The sequence below is a fragment of the Chenopodium quinoa genome, unplaced genomic scaffold, assembly GCF_001683475.1.
Source record: "Chenopodium quinoa cultivar QQ74 unplaced genomic scaffold, ASM168347v1, whole genome shotgun sequence".
NCBI lineage: Eukaryota > Viridiplantae > Streptophyta > Magnoliopsida > Caryophyllales > Amaranthaceae > Chenopodium > Chenopodium quinoa.
Window position 1 is genome coordinate 746,476 of NW_018743066.1, and position 18,985 is coordinate 765,460.

The 18,985-nt window shown below is 36.7% G+C and overlaps 5 protein-coding genes across 5 annotated transcripts; 4 read left to right on the top strand and 1 right to left on the bottom strand.

Moving 5' to 3' along the window:
• Positions 1 to 3,701: 3,701 nt before the first annotated feature.
• Positions 3,702 to 4,942, bottom strand: LOC110731104 (cytosolic sulfotransferase 8-like). Its single transcript, XM_021910942.1, has one exon. It carries the CDS (start codon positions 4,762 to 4,764, stop codon positions 3,721 to 3,723), a length of 1,044 nt encoding a protein of 347 aa, XP_021766634.1. The 5' UTR covers positions 4,765 to 4,942; the 3' UTR covers positions 3,702 to 3,720.
• A 520-nt stretch (positions 4,943 to 5,462) lies between these two features.
• LOC110731245 (F-box protein CPR30-like) lies at positions 5,463 to 8,196 on the top strand. The gene is made up of 4 exons (XM_021911088.1): positions 5,463 to 5,684; positions 6,246 to 7,435; positions 7,565 to 7,630; positions 7,832 to 8,196. The coding sequence occupies exons 2-3, from the start codon at positions 6,288 to 6,290 to the stop codon at positions 7,587 to 7,589; spliced, it is 1,173 nt and encodes a 390-aa protein (XP_021766780.1). The 5' UTR covers positions 5,463 to 5,684; positions 6,246 to 6,287; the 3' UTR covers positions 7,590 to 7,630; positions 7,832 to 8,196.
• Positions 8,197 to 10,539: 2,343 nt separating this feature from the next.
• LOC110731246 (F-box protein CPR30-like) lies at positions 10,540 to 13,329 on the top strand. The gene is made up of 2 exons (XM_021911089.1): positions 10,540 to 10,952; positions 11,856 to 13,329. Exon 2 carries the CDS (start codon positions 11,866 to 11,868, stop codon positions 13,015 to 13,017), a length of 1,152 nt encoding a protein of 383 aa, XP_021766781.1. The 5' UTR covers positions 10,540 to 10,952; positions 11,856 to 11,865; the 3' UTR covers positions 13,018 to 13,329.
• A 2,590-nt stretch (positions 13,330 to 15,919) lies between these two features.
• LOC110731135 (glutathione S-transferase T3-like) lies at positions 15,920 to 17,077 on the top strand. Its single transcript, XM_021910968.1, has one exon. The coding sequence runs from the start codon at positions 15,920 to 15,922 to the stop codon at positions 17,075 to 17,077; it is 1,158 nt and encodes a 385-aa protein (XP_021766660.1).
• A 492-nt stretch (positions 17,078 to 17,569) lies between these two features.
• Positions 17,570 to 18,958, top strand: LOC110731136 (putative nuclease HARBI1). The gene has a single exon (XM_021910970.1). It carries the CDS (start codon positions 17,570 to 17,572, stop codon positions 18,956 to 18,958), a length of 1,389 nt encoding a protein of 462 aa, XP_021766662.1.
• The last annotated feature ends 27 nt before the right edge of the window (positions 18,959 to 18,985 follow it).

Genomic DNA, 18,985 nt, shown 5'->3' on the forward strand with positions numbered 1-18,985 from the left:
CCAGTCCTTCCATTTGTTTGCTTTACCTCTCGTCATGAGGTAGCCCCTGTGGCTCGTCAATTGATACCAGCCGGTACCGCCTGCCTTAGGGGTCCGACTGAGGTAGTTCATGTGGGCGAAAGCCTCGAAGCTCGGCTCCACCCCGTGCAGTTCGCACCCGGCCACATAGCCGAGTACGTTGACCCAGGAGTTCGGGGCTAACTGCCATAACCCCAACTCATACCCATCCAAGATCCGCTGAACAGCCGGATGTAGTGGGAAGCCCAACCCAGCCTTGATGGCCGCCTCGTAGCAGCCAAAGCAGGCGCTATCATAACTGGTACCAGCCGGCCAGACGACTGTGTCTTCTGGATCCGGCACAAACACTAAAAAGCCGGGGCCCATTGTGTGGTTTGCGATAAAGCTCTCCACTTTCTCTTGCATGGCTGTGATCCGGCCCCGAGGTACCGTGCAGTAGTAGGGGGTATTTTGCTCTCGGTGAGAGGCGGATGGCTCCGCCCAATCGTCCCCCTTCTCAACTGCGTGAGAAAGCCTCGCCTCTTGCAGGCGACTGTTTTTCTCTTCTGAGTCCAGAGAAGCACGGCCAGAAGAGCTAGACTCGGAATCGTCCTCTGACGAGTCCGAAGAGGACGACTCCTCCCCTCTCCCGGAGGGGCCCGCCTCCTCTCCTTTAAAAGGAGCAGGAGAAAAATGAAGAATTGTCAACTGTAAAATGGGAAGGGGTCACTTTGACTCCTCCCTCAGAACTTCCGGCTTTCAAGCCGCTTTGTTTCACCTCCACATCTGGCGCCTGGTCAGATGTTTCACTAATCGGCACCCTGTGGGAGGAGCCGTCTGAGTTTGAGATCCTGGCAGTCTTTTTTGTTCTGGCCATCATGCTCTGCATAGACACAGATACGGTCGGACTTTGTATAAAGGGCAAAGATGGTTCCGGAAAAGGGCAGGCGGCACTCCTAGTCCTAGATTCAGCCGTCCCCAGTGACCGGCTGATCACTAACCTAGGTCGTGTCGTGTGCTTCCGTGGTGCCATTTCAAAAAAGAATAAAATAAAGAGAAAATTAAGAGTAATAGAACCGACGGTTACCTGAGCGAGTGACGTTGATGGAGTTCTGAAAATCCTGTGCAGTCGGCTTGTCAGGGCAGGCGGTAGGCAGAAAGGGTCCAAAATGTCAGAGCAAGTTCAGGGGTCCGAATGTTCTCTCACAAAGTTCTCAAGTGTGAAAATGACTGAAGTCAACACTCCCTTATATAGGCGAAGTGAGAAGGCGAAGGGTCACTTCCAGAATTCATAATTTGGGCGGGAAAATCTCTCGGCCTTTCGCCGAGTGACACCTGTAGCAGGCTGTCGCCTGTTACAGTGCGACACCTGTCACAGGTAACACGTGACCAGTCACGTGCCACCTGTGAGGGGCAAATGATTAGGGGATTTTGCTCCCACCAATCGGAATGCGCCACGTGGGCCAATCAGGTCCTGCCAAGTGTCCCCCAGTTGGAACTGTCAGGGCTTGTCACGTGGCACACGCTTATTTGTCCACCTTGGACCTATTATGTCATGACACGTGGCATACTCCATGCCTAATGGAGAAACCGGCCACCCAGGCCCAACTTCCGAGGGAAGCCCAATCAGCCCTAGGTTAACCTAAACCTAGGATTGACACGTTTTCCAAGGTTATAAATACCTCCCTTAATCCTCATTAAGGGGGATTACATGAATTGCATGCTAAAAAGCAGATTACATACATTAAACACTCTCACCTAGAGAGACCCAATCACTTTAATTTCCGCATTAATTACTCCTTAATCAAGTACTAACTTGACCGTCGGAGGCGGAGCTCCCACCACCAGGAGTCTCCGTTGTTTTGCAGGTACAGGCGTCCGGTTCCAGTCTCGGAATTGTAACTCTCCCGCAGGACATCAGAAAACCCCGAAACAATTTTAGTTTTAAAACGTTGAATTTTTAGTACTTCGTAAAAAAAACTTAAATAACTCTATATTACTTACAGAGTACAAAATATTGCGGTATAGTGATTAGTTTTTGCATGAGAGCTTGCTTTAGTAACTCAAATTCTGGCATGTCTAATATTTTTGACCAAAATCCGTGCGCTAATTGATATTAGTTCATGGAAAGTTAAATTTAGTAAATTCAGAATCCTAATATATATTAAGATACTCAATTATTATTTCAAACTTCTTTGATTTGAGGTTTACAATGATATGATTGATCAAATGCCTATAAGACAACACGAGTATGTCTGTATGTATATCACAATCATATACTTAGTATATTATTCCATAAGCTTAGTGGTCCAATATCTAGCTTAGGGTAGATCAAGTTTAAGAAAATAGCTTATTTTAATTAGATGAATGTTCTAGCAGCTAACCATTCAAAGTTTGGAATTAACTAATGTATTTTTTTTAATCAATATCTACTAATCTACTATTATTCAAATTATGGAATTAACTAATAAATTTTATTCGAAAGGATGACATGGGAGTTAAATAATTCATACTATTTTCCATGTCATTTACTACTTGCCTTATACGTAACAACTAACATGTGATGAAAATAATAATAAGACATTTAATCAAGATTCATGACTTGATTGGCTTAGTTGTAACTTTTATAAACACATCAAACTTGGAAATTTACTTATCATTGGAGATGATGCACTCTAAAGAAGTGAAATTGGATTTATTGATGAATGAAAGCTACATGCATTCTATTACTCAAAAAAAAAAAAAAAAAAAAAAAAAAAAATCTAGAGATGGAAAATGTTTTTAGGTAAATGTTTATGTTACAGTAATTAGGAATAGGATTTATGTACATGACTACATGAGGTGTCAAGGGTGATAATTAAACTAAAGTCAAAGACACCATGAATTTATGTGAATGCATATGTTTGAGAATTGTATTGGTCCATAATCACTACTGTATGTTCTTATTGGTCGGATATCTAAACCAATGAATAAATTTAAAGGACGAATACATGTGAGTATAAAATTTCAATTGGGTTTTTTTTTTTTGAAGTAATTAAATAACTTAAATTAAATTAGTATGGCTAGATACACAAAATACTTGTATAATTTAATAGAAGTTATAATTAAAGAGATTTATCGAACATGGATGATGAATCTATGAGATTGGCCTTCTTAGAATATACGAAGTATGAATGTTGGGTAACTTGGACAAATTTGACTATTTTTGAGATGTACAATCCAATAATGGCGTAGTCATCAGTCATACTTGACAAAACATAAATTTAGAATCATTGATGGATCAAAGTATGTAAAAGACCAAGCAACTAATAAATTATAATTGTGGCTATTTACCTATAAATTACTCCCTTATTTACCTAGGCCATCTCATGTTGCTCGTCTCACACACATTTTTATTCATGAATTTGGTTATGATAGTGTCGCAGATGACTATAAGTCTATAAGTTTGTTAGAATTCTTCAGTGTTCTGGTGAGGGGGCCGAGAATTTCTATAGTAAACTTATGGTTTATAGTTTGAAATCGGATTTGTGGACTAGGGTACCGGTAGTCACCTACATCTTTTACATTGGTTTCAATGGATTTCCTCAGTTAAAAAAGAGTTTGATCAGTTTGCCAGAAGATTGATCATTTATACAAATCGCGACAAGAGCCTATGTTGCACTTATTTAAAAACGGAGGGAGTAAACATAACTTAATACAGGGTATCATTCTTTAAACTTGCGACTAGTGAGGAAGTAACTGAAATGATAAACCAGTGCCCTCAAATTTTTCTTCCATCAATTTCTTCATCCTCTCCGCCATAGTAGGCGTTATATAATGGCTCCAATCTCCCACCTCCCCTTTCCTAAAATAGCTCTTTTTATCATGTATCTTGTTGATGACTCCGGTTTTATTAACTTCCAATTCTTTGAGGTTGTTAATGCTGCACATCTCTACCAATTCTTCAACTGCACCTTCACTTTCCTCGATACAAGAAAATGGCATACCAACAAATTCAGCCACCCTCTTTAGCTGAAAGGTGGGATCCTCCTTCAAATCCTCGTACTTGAGGAATAACACCTTGTTTGGTTGCTCTAAACTCTGCTTCCAGTATTCAACCACGTGGTCGAAAAAAGGACCATGACATATTTTCCCTGCACAGAAATCCTCAAAGAAATCCTGAATTGTAGGCTGGAAATCGTCCCCCAATATCATTTTTAGTGGCTTCAATACAAAGAACATGAATGACACAATTGTATCCAATGGATTACGCGCAATGTACAAAACCCGACACCTAGAAGCTTTAATAGTTTCCGGTAGGGTGGTGAAGGACAAGTGGGTGTGGAAAAGTCTCGGTGAAGGTAGCTCACTAAGATGGTGTGGACGAGGGTACTCAAAAGCTTCACCATAGATGTCATTTTCGAGGCGATATACAAGCTCGTGTGGATGATGGGTAAGCAAAGGGCTTTGGTTACTAGGGTGTTTGAAACGGTTGACAACACTATAGAGCAAAGCTTTCAACCAAGTGGTACCGGTTTTAGGAAAGCTCGCGACAATTAGATCACTATCTTTTGCACTGAAGTGTCTTTGAAACATGAGACTAGTCTTGAACAAATCAGTATCAACAGCATACCAAAAGCCTTGGTATTTTATCAATTCAAGCTTACCAAAGGAAAGTTCCTTGGGAAGACTTTGCTTAAGCTGCTCAACCTCCTCGTCGCTGACCACGACTCGTGTTTCTTCCTCCTCCTTGCGAGGTTCACTTGGATTCATTTTTGTGGTTTCCATTGTATGTTAACTCATAAAAAAGACTCATATCTAATCTACTAAAAGGTTTTTAAGGTGTCCATTAATGTTTCTTCCTTATCATCATACACTCAAGTGCTAATATTTTCCATATACTTATAATTGATGACACACTAGTATTTTACTACTATATAAGTGGGTTTGTCATGTTGTGGTAATGTAGTTGTTGGTTGTTTGGTCTTAATTGTGTTATTATGTGTGTCATGTTATCAAGTTAGTCCCACACATAGCCTAGAACAACAATGAAAACGTGAAATTATGTAGATATACAAATGCTTTATACTCTGACTTTGCAACACTAATAATCACAATGATGGTTCTTCACCCTTTCTAGATCCAATTAGGTTAGGTGATGTACTTTGTGTAGCTCTAGAAACACGATCTACTTAGATCACTTCTTATATATTTTAATAGGATGAATCCGAATCGATTTGACCCTACTTGATTCATATATTGTGTTTTCAATATAATAACGATTACTACGTAATTTTATTAATATAAGCCTATTGATAATAATGAAATTAAAAATGATCTAACTCAACTCAAACTAATCCAAATACGAAATCAATAAGAGAGAAACTTATTCAAAATTGGCCCAACCTTCAACCAGATTCAAAACAATTCCGAATGAGCTGAATTGACATCTCGGATAGGGGCAATATAACCAATTTTTTTTGGGTGCCCGACTACCAACAAATGAGTGCCCTGAGAGGCTAAGTAGCGCACCAAGAGTATACGTTAATTTTTTTATTCTTGTTGAAAGAAAGTACTTAAAAGAAAAAGAAAAATAAAAGACTTGAAGAATGAATAAACAGTTACAAATTTTCAAATATTCTGAAACTTGTATCGATTTTGTTTCATGCAACTGTATTCTCTTGCTCAAATAACTTGATCGATTTCTGGTAATCTTTCTGATAATTCTATCTTCCACTTTCTGTAAATTTAATTAAAATCTTTAATTTCTCGAATATCTTTGTTTTTCTCGATTTAAATCATTGACTTTTTCTCAATCATTTTACGTCTTCCCTTACATAATTTTTTCCTCAAATTCAATTCAATTTAGCGCAAAATTATCTAATTTTATGCTCAATTGTTCAATTATATTGTATTCTTTGTTGGGTTTGCTCCAATTTTGAATTTTTTTTTGCAGAAAGCTGAATTAATTTTACATTTCAATTTTTTGCATTCCCTTATTCCCCTTTTTGCTCAATTCAATTCAATTACCTGCATAAATATCTCAATTCCTATGTTTATTCTTCGAATTGTTTGTTAATATTCTCAATTTCCATGTTTGAATTAATTACATGCATAATTTTATCTTCGAATTATGTGTTAATTTCATTTTTGCTCAATTTAATTTAATTTGATTAAATTATATGCATTTTCTCGATTCACCTGTTTCATCTTCATATTATTTGTTAATTCTCTGTTGAAATCGCTTGAATTTTGATTCTTTTGTGCAGAATAACAACAGATTATGTGAATTATTGTAATTTTGAACAAAAATGACGGAATTTATGGACCTTCACTTTGATTTGTTGATAAATATATTCTTAAGATGGAGTGCAAAACCCTTGATGCAATTTAAGAGTGTATGCAAGTCATGGTATTACCTAATTAGCTCCCCTCAATTTACCGAGCTTCATCTTGATCAAACCCTAGCTCAATCGAATCCGAACCTCCGATTTGTTTTTTCAGCTCCCCATCTCTCTTCTGCTGAATTTGACACTTTTGATCGGATCACCGAGTTGGACAACCCCTTTCGTAGTCAGGGTTTTGCCCATGTGGTGGGTTCTTGCCATGGGTTGCTCTGCCTCTGTAATTATGATTTGCACCTTACTATCCTCTTGTACAATCCCACGACTCGAACCTATAAGAAACTCCCCTTTTTGCCTAAACCCTCAAGCTTGTCTCATCGCTACTCGTTTGGGTTTGGGTATGAAAAAGAATCTAGGGACTATAAGTTTGTTAGGATTTTGCAAAGCAATGAGGGAACTGGTCCTTTCAAGAGCCAAGTCATGGTTTATAGCTTGAAAATGGATTCATGGGTGAGGGCTCCAGATGTTCCTTCCCCATTCTTTTCCTACCGTGAAGATGGTGTTCTTGTTAATGGTACTTTGCATTGGGTACATGAATTTATGCATAAGGATGAAAAGCGGTATTCGATTGTTGGATTTTGTCTTGGTAACAACAGCTTTATTGAGGTGCCTCAGCCTAAGTTTGAGGAACAGCTTATCAACTTACGTGATGGGGTTCTTGAAGGGTGTTTATGTCTTATGGTGAATGACTTGGAATACTCAGATATATGGGTCTTGAAGGAATATGGTGTGGCGGAGTCATGGGCTAGGCTGTTCAAAGTTAAGCAATCACAACAGCTTATGTTTCTCGAGTGGCCCATTGCCTATTCTTTGAATCGACAGAAGCTTTTTCTGCAGCTGAATACTTGGAGGGTTGTTTCACTTGACTTGCAGACTATGGTGATCAAAGATGTTAAGGTCTGCGATTTCCCTAGATGTTTTGACACTCAAGTATGTATAGAGAACCTCATTATGTTGAAGGGTTCTGGCAGTGAAGCTCTTGACCATCAGCAGGGAACAAAGAAGAGGAGGAGGCGAAGGAGGAGGAAACATGTGCATCGAAGAAGAAATATTAGGTAAATTGTAAGAGTTTACTTGCATTCTTTTCGTTTATATGCCATGTAGGTTGGTTTTTTGTGTGTGGTGTATATGTACGTCTACCTAACTAGTTACAAATTGAGCTCTATTATATCCCTTTTCTGTAGTGTCGATGAGAATTTGGAAAGCTGATGCACTAAATGGGAAAAAGTGAATGCAAGGAACACTAAAAGGTATAAGAGATTACTCTGCATTGTTTCTCCTGCAATTACTTGTTAACCTGAAGTATGATGTTATTTGTAGTATTAAGGCATGAATCCTGATACTCTGATTATGAAAAGCCGAGGCATGAATGAGGTCTTGTTTTGATTCTGAACTATATCACAAGGTCTGAGTGTCTGACTGTTAAAAAAACTATTATTGCGTTGTGGCAGGGGAGGAGTGCTCTTTAAAAGGTGTCTCTTATAGGTTGAAATTTCCTTCACAAAAATAATATGTACTGATAAAGATTGTTGACATCATTTTTGCAATGTTGGCTTGCTGCTGGCTGTGGCGTGAAGTTATCTAATCGGGTTCAGATAATGAGAACTAGCTGAAAAGCTTCCTCTCAGTGACTTTATATCAAAATTGTTTCTGCTGTGTAGTGTATACTTGTTTTCTTAAAATTTGGCCTGAGTGCCTGAATGAAAAGCTTGTGTATATCTCTTGGAGATAATATGTAAAAAGCATTTTGTGATTATCGTACATCATTTATACTTGAAATTGTACATCCTCCTTGCCTCCTTGGTGCATTATGTCACCATGTTTGTTAATCTTGAAGTGTGTCGTTCAGCTATCTGACTGCAGTTAGATAGTTCTGTGTTTCTGCTTTGCAACTTACCTCTTGGATGATAACTGATTATCTGGGATGAAGTACAGACGATTTGTTGCATGGTCACCGTTAAACACTCTGTTCATAAAATAGATAGATTTAAGTAAACACAGCTTTATCATTGAAACATAAGGTTCAAAATGAATATACACACGAAAATTATATGTTGTAATTTACCTCTCGGATGATAACTGATGCTGTGATATGAAGTATTCCTGAAGCTTTTCTGAGGTATTTGTTTAGAAATTGGGTTATTTTTAGGAAAATTTGTCAGAAATCACCCGTTAAAAACTCTTTTTTGTCAAAAACCACCCGAAAAAAATTTTGTTGCCAAGGACCACCTGTTATAAAAAAAAAAAGTTGTCAAACACCACTATGGGCTGAATTCCGGCATTGACTGGCCAACTCCGGCGTTGACCTAATGCACGTGACTTTTAATGAATCCTCCCTTTCCATTTTTTTTTATTTTTTTTTATTTTTATTTTCCTTTCGAAATTTTCAGTCTTCCCTCTATAATCTCTCTCCTTTTCCTTCTCTCTCCCCTCTCTGTTCTTTCTTCCTCTGTTCTTTCACTCTCATCCATCTGTAAAAGCTCCATTGTTAGTGACGAAAAGGTTTGAAATTAGTATCAACAACCTTATGTAATTCCGAAACCTACAGTGTCATTGTCGTGGTTGTCTTTCGTTTTTTCCCACCCAATTTGCTTAATTTAGGGTTTACTAATTGATTGGAATTGGGAAAATTTCAGGTTAAATGTCGCAACCTCCAGCAAACACTAAGTGCGGGTTGGTTTTGGGGAATTAGCGTAAGGATAGGGTAGTGGGTCTAAGATTTCAAGGTAGGGCGAGGTGTTGTGGTGGTGGGTCTAGGGTTACGAGTGGTGGGGGTAGGTTTTCGAAGTGGTGTGGGTAAATTTGAGGAAAAGGAGAAGAGCGGCTGTGGTGAATTTTTGGTTGGTAGGTTTGGATATGCAAAAGAGGTGGATTTAGGTGGTGGAGGTGGTCGGTTTTCGACTTTTTGGTGTGGTGGCTGCGTTTCGTGACTGGGTAAGGGTTTTTTCTGGGCAGTGTTATTGGTTTCAGGTGAAGGGGTGGAATTCGATGGGTTTTGGGGTGGTTGTGGCGGTTGTGCATACTGTGGGGTTAACGGCAGTGGTTGCGAAGGTGGTTTGGGGGGTCATTAAAAGTCACATGTAAGTCACGTGCCTAAGTCAACGACAGGGTTTATGGTCAATGCCGGAATGTTGAGTCAAGTGGTCATTGACAACAACATTTTAAATTTGGGTGGTGTTGGGCAACAAATTTTTAAGTGGGTGGTTTTTGACAAAAAAAAGTGTTTTTAGCGGGTGATTTTCGACAAAATTTCCTTTTTTTATAAACAAACATCAATTATGAGTTTTATTCATTCCAATCCTATACTTATGAAACACCCACTTGCCACATATGCATAATGTGCTTTACAATAAGATTCGGCCCAAAATAATCCAAGCAAATGAGTGTTAATTTTTACGGAGTATCTGGTTTTCACTTTTATCAGTAAGTATTTAAGATTATTTAATTTAGGATCTTCCTAACGAATAATATTGCCTAAAATGGTATAAATTTGGGAAATCAGGATAAAACCACGCGTATATCGGTGTAATTAATGTTTATTTTAATTCAATCTTTTTACTTTGAGCTAGCTTATTCAACACGCCGTTTGTTAGCTTTTGCCTTTTTATTAAATAATGATCCCTACAAAACCCTTTTCTTTTTTCTCTCTTCAAACTTATAGCCTATTAAAGTACGGAGTATTAGTGTATTACCTACTTCGTATTATTTTTAATAAATTTAATTTATATTCCTAAAACTCCGTATAAGTCAAAATGCTTCATTTAACTCAATTGGTTTTATCTCCCTCCGTCCCCAAAACTTCGACCCTTTTGGGTTGATTTTGCGGTTATTAAGAAACTTAAATAAAAAATAAATAAATAAAAACATGTTTGGAAACATAAATTTACATGGAGTTTGTAAAGAAGTAGAGAGATAAAGTATTAAACATATATTTACCTCCGTTTTTTATTAGTTGACACGTATTCTTTTTTAGGAAGTTTTTTTAATTGACATGTTTCCTTTTTGGGTGAGTTTTATACGTTTTTAAGTGTACCCCACTTGCTTTATCATTCGCTCCCACTCTATCTCCTCTCCTTAATATGTTTGCTTAAATTGAACGTGTGAATTAAATAGAAACGGAGAAAGTATGAAAAAACAAAATTTTATATGAGGAAGCTAATTTTGTACAAATATTGTTGTAAATTGGTCGGTATTTTAATGCAAATGGGTCGATATTTTGGGACTAAAATTAAGTCAAAAGGGTCAAAGTTTTGGAGACGGAGTTTTTTTTTTTTTTTTTCTTTTTTGTGGAAATGTACACAGTAGTTTGAATGGATTTCACCTATTGCAAAAATAAAATTTCAAATTTCGAATAGATCGAGGTTTTGGATAAAAATGAAATAGTCCTTGGAGTACGAGATTGTACATTTATACACCTTGGTTGGTTGGTCACGCATTAAGTATTTCCAAGTTCACGTCGGTCAAAATTTACAAGGTCACGACTCACGACGACTCATGAGTTTGCTGTTTAACTGAACTTTCCGTCTAGGGTTCGGATTTTGGAGATTCAAGATCGCAGCTTTTTCAATTTTGGTAAGTCAGTTTAATTGAGTTATACTCCAATTTTTACTGCTGCTTTATCTGCTTGATTTTGATCTCATTTATTTGCTTTCTTTTGAATGTTTGATGATAATATTGTAAATTCAATTATATGATTTTGTATTTTTCTTTGAATTATAATGAAATTAGTTCAAGAGATTAAGTTTCTTTGACAAACTACTCTAATTCTTATGATTAAACACATAATTCAGACTTAGAGCATCTGCTTGACGAACTCTGATAGCCCCTTTTGAGTAGAATTGAGTGTCGATTATACACTCGGGTGTACTTAGCTGTAGGTACAACCAAGTCTGTTTTATGCTCATTCAAACCCCTTCCAAGGATTACTTAGCTCTAAGGTACACTCGGGTGTATAATGTTATCGCGAGGTTATAGGGTGGATCAAAAGTGCAGGATTCCTAGTTTTATTTAAACAGGGCTATTTACAATTTCATGTGGTTTTATTTTGTTAGTGCTTGATGGACTAATGAAAGGTAATGACTTACTAAAGAGGATTTGAATTCGAGTAAGAGGATTTGAATTCGAGGAAGTACATCTAAAGTCAATGTGATTCTTGCAGATTATTTAGAGAATAATTTACTAAGATTGCAGATTAAATTTACTAAGTAAATATTTACTTTAGAAGTATTTAGTAAGAATGCATTTAGGGGGTGGATTAGCTTGAAGCCTTGAAAAATGATGCTATATCACTTTGTGGTTAAATACTAGTAGAGGATTGAAAAGCTAGGTTATTAATTAGGGTTTTTTTTTTTTTAATGACATGGTTAAGTTATTGGTTTTTTTTTGTAGTTGTTGATTATGGTAAACGAATACGAAGTGTATTTGTATTGCAATCTTGCTACATGGATTACAATAACCTCAAACCTTGTATTGCAGTTATATTGAAATGGATATGATGAACTTATTAGATAGGATGGAGGATCTTCCTTTGGAACTACTTAAGGAGATACTCTCATGGCTGCCTGTTAAACATTTGTTGGTTTTCAAGTGTGTTTCCAATTCATTGTACAATGTAATCAACAGTCCATATGTTGTCCAACTTCATCTAAGCCGATCCCTTCAAGCACACTCGGAAGGGACCCTAATCGTCTTTGGAAATACTGGTATCCACACTTTCGAATTTAATGATTCCCCCTGTAATGCCACTGAACTTTACTGCCCGGGTAACTTTGATTATCTTCGAAAGTTAGCTGGCTCATGCAACGGCTTACTATGCTTCTCATGTCAAGCTAATGAGGTTGCTCTTCTCAATCCTGCCACCCGAGCCTGTAAGCAGTTGCCAAAAGTCACGTTGACAAATATGTTCATGGAATTGTGTACAGTAGGATTTGGTTATGAATGCATTTCTGATGATTATAAAGTTTTAAGGTATGTAAGATTCCGGGAGCCAGATACTTTTACAGCTGACTTGACAGATTTTCGCAATATGCCTGATTCTGGATTAGCAGCATCGCCAAAGTGGGAAACTCTTCTCTACAGTTTGAGAACTAATGCATGGGAAAGTATTCAGAACCCCCCTTGGACTTGGGAGAGTGTTATATCATCCCCTGGTATTGTGGCTAACAACTCCTTGCATTGGATGAGTTGTGATTTTAAAGAGGTAAAATGTTTCCATCTTTTCACCCAAAGTTATTATGAGATACCTCTTCCTGGGAAAATTAGTCCTGGTTATAAACCTACATTGTGTCTTTTGAGAGGACAGTTGTGTGTAGTAACATTTTATTTAGATATATGGGTACTAAAGGAGTATGGTGTGCAAGATTCTTGGACTCGACTGTTTCGTTGTCCTTCAGAGCATTGGAACAGTTTGTATAATACCTTGTGTATATGGAAGTTGGGCCTCATGAGTGCTGCTTGCTCAAAGGATGGGAGCAAAATCCTACTAGCACTGATGGAAAATAAGAAAAACTTCATTTGCTGCGATTTAAAATCGAACGAAGCTAGGATGATTCAAATCCCTGGTTTACCACCCCAATTTTCTGCTATACACCCTTGGGTGGAATCTCTTGTACCCTTGTCAGGTGTTGTGATGAACTAAAGGGAAGATCGGAAAATTTATTGCTGATAAATGGTTATTGCTGGTATCTCATGAAAACTTAAACTCTTATTGTTGCTTGGCTGCTGATGTACATTAGGGAGATTCGAGTATTGTGCCTAAGTTGGTCTTTCAGAAGTCTGGTCTGTATTTATCCTGGAATGCTTAACTATTCGCTGCTGCATTAGTGACATTATCTTATGGCTTGTTTGTTTAGTTATTTGGTTCCCTGACTTGTTGATAAATGCAAGTTCAATCAGTTCAGTAATATAAAGTACAGACCATAGAGTACAACCTATGTTAAGTCAACCCAATTATTTTAACGTGAAGTGAACCGGGCTATGTTTTGTTCACCTTATTTTTAATAAATTAAAATTATTTATAATGAATTAATTTTTTTTTGAAGATGGATGAAATTAAGTTATTTTTATCACAAATTTTTATGTGTTAGGCCACATTGTGTGGCTAGGCATTATAGGGGTTACTTCCTCTTTTTTTTTTTTTTTTTTTTTTTTTTTTTTTTTTTTTTTTTAAGAATTATAGGGGTTACTTCGTTAATAAAATTAGTAATGAAAAAAATCTAATAAGATTCCACCGACTATATTGATAATTTACGATCTTATAGTGGTATAACCGTGCAAGTGTATTTTACACAAGTACTCCCTCCGTTTTTAAATACTTGCTCCATTTCTCTTGGACACGTATGCCAATGTTAATATTTGATTACTAATATCTTTAATTATCAATCAGTATAAATTCTAACAATTGAAAATTAATAATCTATTCATTGAGATGATTCCAACAAGTAACAATTGAAAATTAATAATCTATTCATTGAGATGATTCCAACAAGTACCAACACGACTATATTTTTTCTTATGTATAAATCACAAACATTAGTCAAAGTAGGACATATGAATAGTGCAAAAAATAGAAATGGAGCAAGTATTTAAAAACGGATGGAGTAATAAATAGTGCAAAAGTTAATTTCAGACGTTTATTTTTAAGTGGAGGACTTAAATAATAGAATGTCTATTTACTTTATTGTTTTATGTTTTATAATCATTATATACTTTTAGTTTTGAATAATAAAAATAAAAATTATATCCCATCAATAAATTACACATTATAAAAAAAAATTATATTTTGTTTCATAAAAATAAAATACACATTATTGCAAGACATTTTTTTTCCGTCGAATCAGACAATCGAAACATAAAAAATAAGTTCAAACCAAATAAACAAAAAATATGTGTAATTAAAAAGGCTTAAAGACTTATTCCGATTGATTGAATTGAACTTATTGGATCTGAACTGAAGTGAACATGTTGGAGTTGAACTGAACTGAATATTTTTTTTTTTACACAGAAGTGAATATCTTATGAAAGAAGGAAATTAAGAGTGAATTAAACTTATTGGAGCGGAGTTAAAAAGAACTGAACAGAAAATAAGCCGAAGAGACAAGGCTTAAGTCAAGTAGAGTCGGTCCCCATTGATATCTCGTAAATAATTGGAACTTTTTCTGAACTGAGTTTGTAAAAGTAGTGGAATGTTGACTGGATTCCGTTGTTGTATTTTTTATTCAAATTTAACACCGTACGTTGAAGTTATTGATATCCGAGTAAAATTGCATATGAGGAGAGAGAATAACAAAGTAGTTTAACCAAATTGGCCCATTTACTAATTTAATTAGCAGAACAACAAATTGTAGCATAACCATTACTCCCTCCGTCCCTAAATTACATTCCTCTAGCATAACCATTACTCTCTCCGTCCCTAAATTACATTCTTCTTTCTCTCAATTATGTGATGAATAAATGCTAGATAGAGGAATGTAATTTAAGGACGGAGGGAGTACTACAATAACCATAATTTCATACATAGAAATAACATGGAGGCTATCATAGGCTCATAGCCATTAGCCCATTAGAGCACTCCCAGCAGTGAGGAGAAAAGCCCTCACGAGTAAAAATAAGGGTGTAAAAAAAATACCCGAGCATTACGTTAGTGAGGGAAAAAACCCTCACCGTTGAGAGCAATGGAAAACGCACAAGAGTTGAGGGGAAATACTCGTGGACAGTAACAAGTGGGCCCCACTCGTACACGCGTCTTTCCCTTTTTTTTCCCTTCTGGCTTGCAAAACGACGTCGTTTTGCCTTAAAGAAGGGCGAAACGACGCCGTTTTGAGGGGCAAAAAGGGAAAAAAAATTAGGGGGCAGCTGGCCTGACGCGCGTCAGACCCAGCCAATGGGGATGCGACACGCGTCAGGCTTTATCCTTCCAACCAATCAGATTTTTTTGCTTTTATTACAACGGTTATATTTTTGTAAGGTAAATATAACCGTTGTAATTATAAAAAAAAAAAACAAAATTCACCAACGGATAGATTTTTTTTTTTCTCTATAAATAGACATGCATTTTGATATATTTTGATATACTTTCAAAAAACCTATAAATACTACAAATTTCCTTCTTTTCCCAATTTCTTTGAGTTATTTTCATCATTTTTATTATTATTATTATTCGTAAAAAAAAAAAACCTCAGTTATTATTTAGTATTATTATTATTATTATTATTATTTTTATTATTATTATAATAATTATTATTATTACTAGTAGTAGTAGTAGTAGTAGTGTTAATTTAAAAAAAGTAGTAGTTTTATTGGTATTCTTATAATTATTATTATTATTATTAATAATTTCTTTATTATTATTTCTGTTAAATTTATTAATCCTTGAAAAAAATCGTATTATTATATTGTCAAAAAAAAGTAGTAGTATTATTATTGTTGTTGTTGTTATTATTATTATTATTATTATTATTGTTATTATTATTATTATTATTATTATTATTATCATTATTATTATTATTATCATTATTATTATTATTATTATTATTTTGCTAATGGATCCTAACAAACCAGATTTTTCTAATTATTTTTCTGATTTGGGTGATGATTTTGTCACTAACCCTCGATTTCAAACCTTCCTTCAACGAATAGCTACTCAATATCCACCGCAACAAACACCTCCTCAATTTCCACCACAACAAACACCTCCTCAATTTCCACCACCACATTCACCTCCTGTTTATCAAGGGAGAAATTCTCAATATGAAGATGAAATGGAAGAAAGTGTTCCAGATACTCCACAATACCCTCCACCTCCTCCAAGAGTGTCTGTCAATCAAAACCAACCACTTACAAAAGGGAGTCGAATGTGGTCTGTTGCGGAGGATGAAACTCTTATTGGTTTGTATCTGCAATTCAGTGAAGATGCAATTGTTGGTACAAACCAAAAAGCATCTGTGCTTTGGAGAAAAATTTCAGCGGCATATGATGAAGCGCAGGCTGAGAAACCTCACATTCTACCACCAAGACCTTTGAGGAGTTTGGAAAGTCGTTGGAGAAGGATGGCAGCTGATTTAATACAATGGAGTAGCTGCTATGACGAAGCAGGAAGGGTTACAGGAAGTGGCTACAACGAAGAAGATCGAATTAATAACGCCAGTAAGTTATTCTATGCTTCCTCCAAGCCTACTCAACATAATTTTAATTGTCACCATGGTTGGGAAATGGTTAAAAATGACCCAAAGTGGAGGACAAAACTTAGGTGGGCGTTGTCAAGAGAGGAAAGATTAGCTGTAGGTGATGCCGTCGAAGATGATAGTAGTGGCAATGATAAGCGATGTAGAACCGTAGAGGAAGGTGATACACCATCCACGGGTTTCTGTTCTGGAGGTCTTCCTCGACCCGATGGTGTTAAAAAGGCAAAGGCCAAGCGTAATAAGGGAAAAGAAGTGGCTTCTGATTCTTCAACCATTGGTGAGCAAATGAAGCAGAATAATGCCTGTAGGGAAACAGAGGCACAAATACGGTTGAAGAAGTTGGATTTTGACATGGAAAGGGAGAGGAGGAAACAAAAACAAGTTGACATACAAGAGAGAAGGCTGAACTATGAAATGCTACAAGATCTACTGTCAAAGGGTACTGATCTAACTCCCGATGAAGAGGCCTACAAGGAGGAATTACGTGCAATGCTATATGGTAAAAGGCACGTGTGACTTGGAGATTTGGCTTATGTTTTATTTAGTTAATGTTAACTTTATGTTTTATTCAGTTAATTTAATGTACTAGTGTTTATTTAGTTTATGTTAAATTTATGTTTATGTAATGTTAAATTTATTATTAATATTCAGTTAATTCACATGTTTTCTTAGTAATTTGAAATTGATAAAGCTGATATCTGATAAAGATACAATCTGACACGCGTCACATGTCACCTCTGCTCAAACATCAATAACACTGCACAATCACATGCTAAAGTAATGCACTGAATTGTCACCTCTGCTCAAACATCAATAACACTGCACAATCACATGCTAAAATAATGCATTGAATTGTCACCTCGAGTCACATGCAATTTCAATTCCACTTTAACTCACATGCAAACTTACCACTACCATCCAATAATGACTTTCACATTTTCTATATATACCTGTGTTATTATAAACGGAAACAATCCCAAACACACCAACTACCTAACCAAAATAAAAATGTCTTTCATTTCTTCCACCTCAAGCTCCTCTTCTGATGATTTCTCCAAAAATCATGAATTTGATTGCTTAGTTGATGAGTATGTAGCAAATCACCTACCTCATAGATTACTTCCTCCAGACCAACCACAAGAACCTCCACTAAATAATGAAACTGAACTATCAACGGAGCCCAAAAGGGATAGGGAAAGAGAAAAAGGGCATGTGCAACTATACAACGATTATTTCGCGAATAATCCAGTGTATAACGACAACCAATTCCGACGTAGATTCCGTATGCAACGGTCATTGTTCTGCCGCATTATGAGCAAAGTGGTTGAGGGGGATCAATTCTTCCAGCAACGTCGAAATGCAGATGGGAAGCTTGGTTTATCACCGTTGCAGAAATGCACCGCTGCAATAAGAATGTTAGCGTATGGCGTAGCCGCAGACGCTGTGGATGAATATTTACGTCTCGGCCAAACAACCTCTAGGCAGGCATTGCAACATTTCTGTCAAGGGGTTATTTCACAATTTGAAAGTGAATATCTACGAAAACCTACAGATGAAGATTTAAGGAGAATCCTTCATCAAAATGATCTGCGTGGTTTTCCAGGGATGATTGGTAGTATAGACTGCATGCATTGGGAGTGGAAGAATTGTCCTACTGCTTGGAAGGCACAATATGCTGGTCGTAGCAAGAGTGCAACTCTCATTCTTGAAGCTGTTGCTGATCAGGATCTATGGATTTGGCATGCGTTCTTTGGAATGCCTGGGTCATGTAACGATTTGAATGTCCTTTACCGTTCACCGGTATTTGATGATGTTTTACAAGGTCATGCACCACCCATAAATTTTACGGTTAATGGACATCAATATGAGTTGGGCTACTACTTGGCCGATGGGATTTACCCGAGATGGCCAACTTTTATACAGGGTATAACACATCCTCATGTTAGAAAAGACAAGTTGTTTTCTGATCAACAAGCAGCAGTTCGGAAAGACGTCGAACGGGCTTTCGGAGTTTTACAAGCTAGGTTCGCTATACTACGACAACCAGCACTTGCATACGACGAAGATATTCTCTGTGATATTATGAAAGCCTGTATAATAATGCACAACATGATCGTCGAGGATGAACGACACAACTACGCACGTGCAGATGTTTTGAGACGATACTACGAAGAAGATCGACCACAACGTACGGTGAGGCGGGCAGACCCGAGCACAAGTGCCACGGTGTTTAACAACGAGCCATTTGAATTCAACGTCGGGCGACCACCCAACATTGATTTCAACACGTATTTGGAGAGAAGGATTTCCCTTCGTGATAGAGAAATTCATTCATCTCTGAAACAAGATTTAGTGGAGCACATATGGCAGAACTTTCGTCATAATGCGGTTGAATAAATAATTTTTTAGTTTGTTATTTGTAAC

Excerpts from the sequence above, each read along its gene's own strand:
- LOC110731135 (XM_021910968.1), top strand. The coding sequence starts at position 15,920 with ATGGATCCTAACAAACCAGATTTTTCTAATTATTTTTCTGATTTGGGT.
- LOC110731245 (XM_021911088.1), top strand. The coding sequence starts at position 6,288 with ATGACGGAATTTATGGACCTTCACTTTGATTTGTTGATAAATATATTC. Across the intron at positions 7,436-7,564 it reads CATCGAAGAAGAAATATTAG|TGTCGATGAGAATTTGGAAA; the intron begins GTAAATTGTAAG and ends CCTTTTCTGTAG.
- LOC110731104 (XM_021910942.1), bottom strand. The coding sequence starts at position 4,764 with ATGGAAACCACAAAAATGAATCCAAGTGAACCTCGCAAGGAGGAGGAA.
- LOC110731136 (XM_021910970.1), top strand. The coding sequence starts at position 17,570 with ATGTCTTTCATTTCTTCCACCTCAAGCTCCTCTTCTGATGATTTCTCC.
- LOC110731246 (XM_021911089.1), top strand. The coding sequence starts at position 11,866 with ATGGATATGATGAACTTATTAGATAGGATGGAGGATCTTCCTTTGGAA.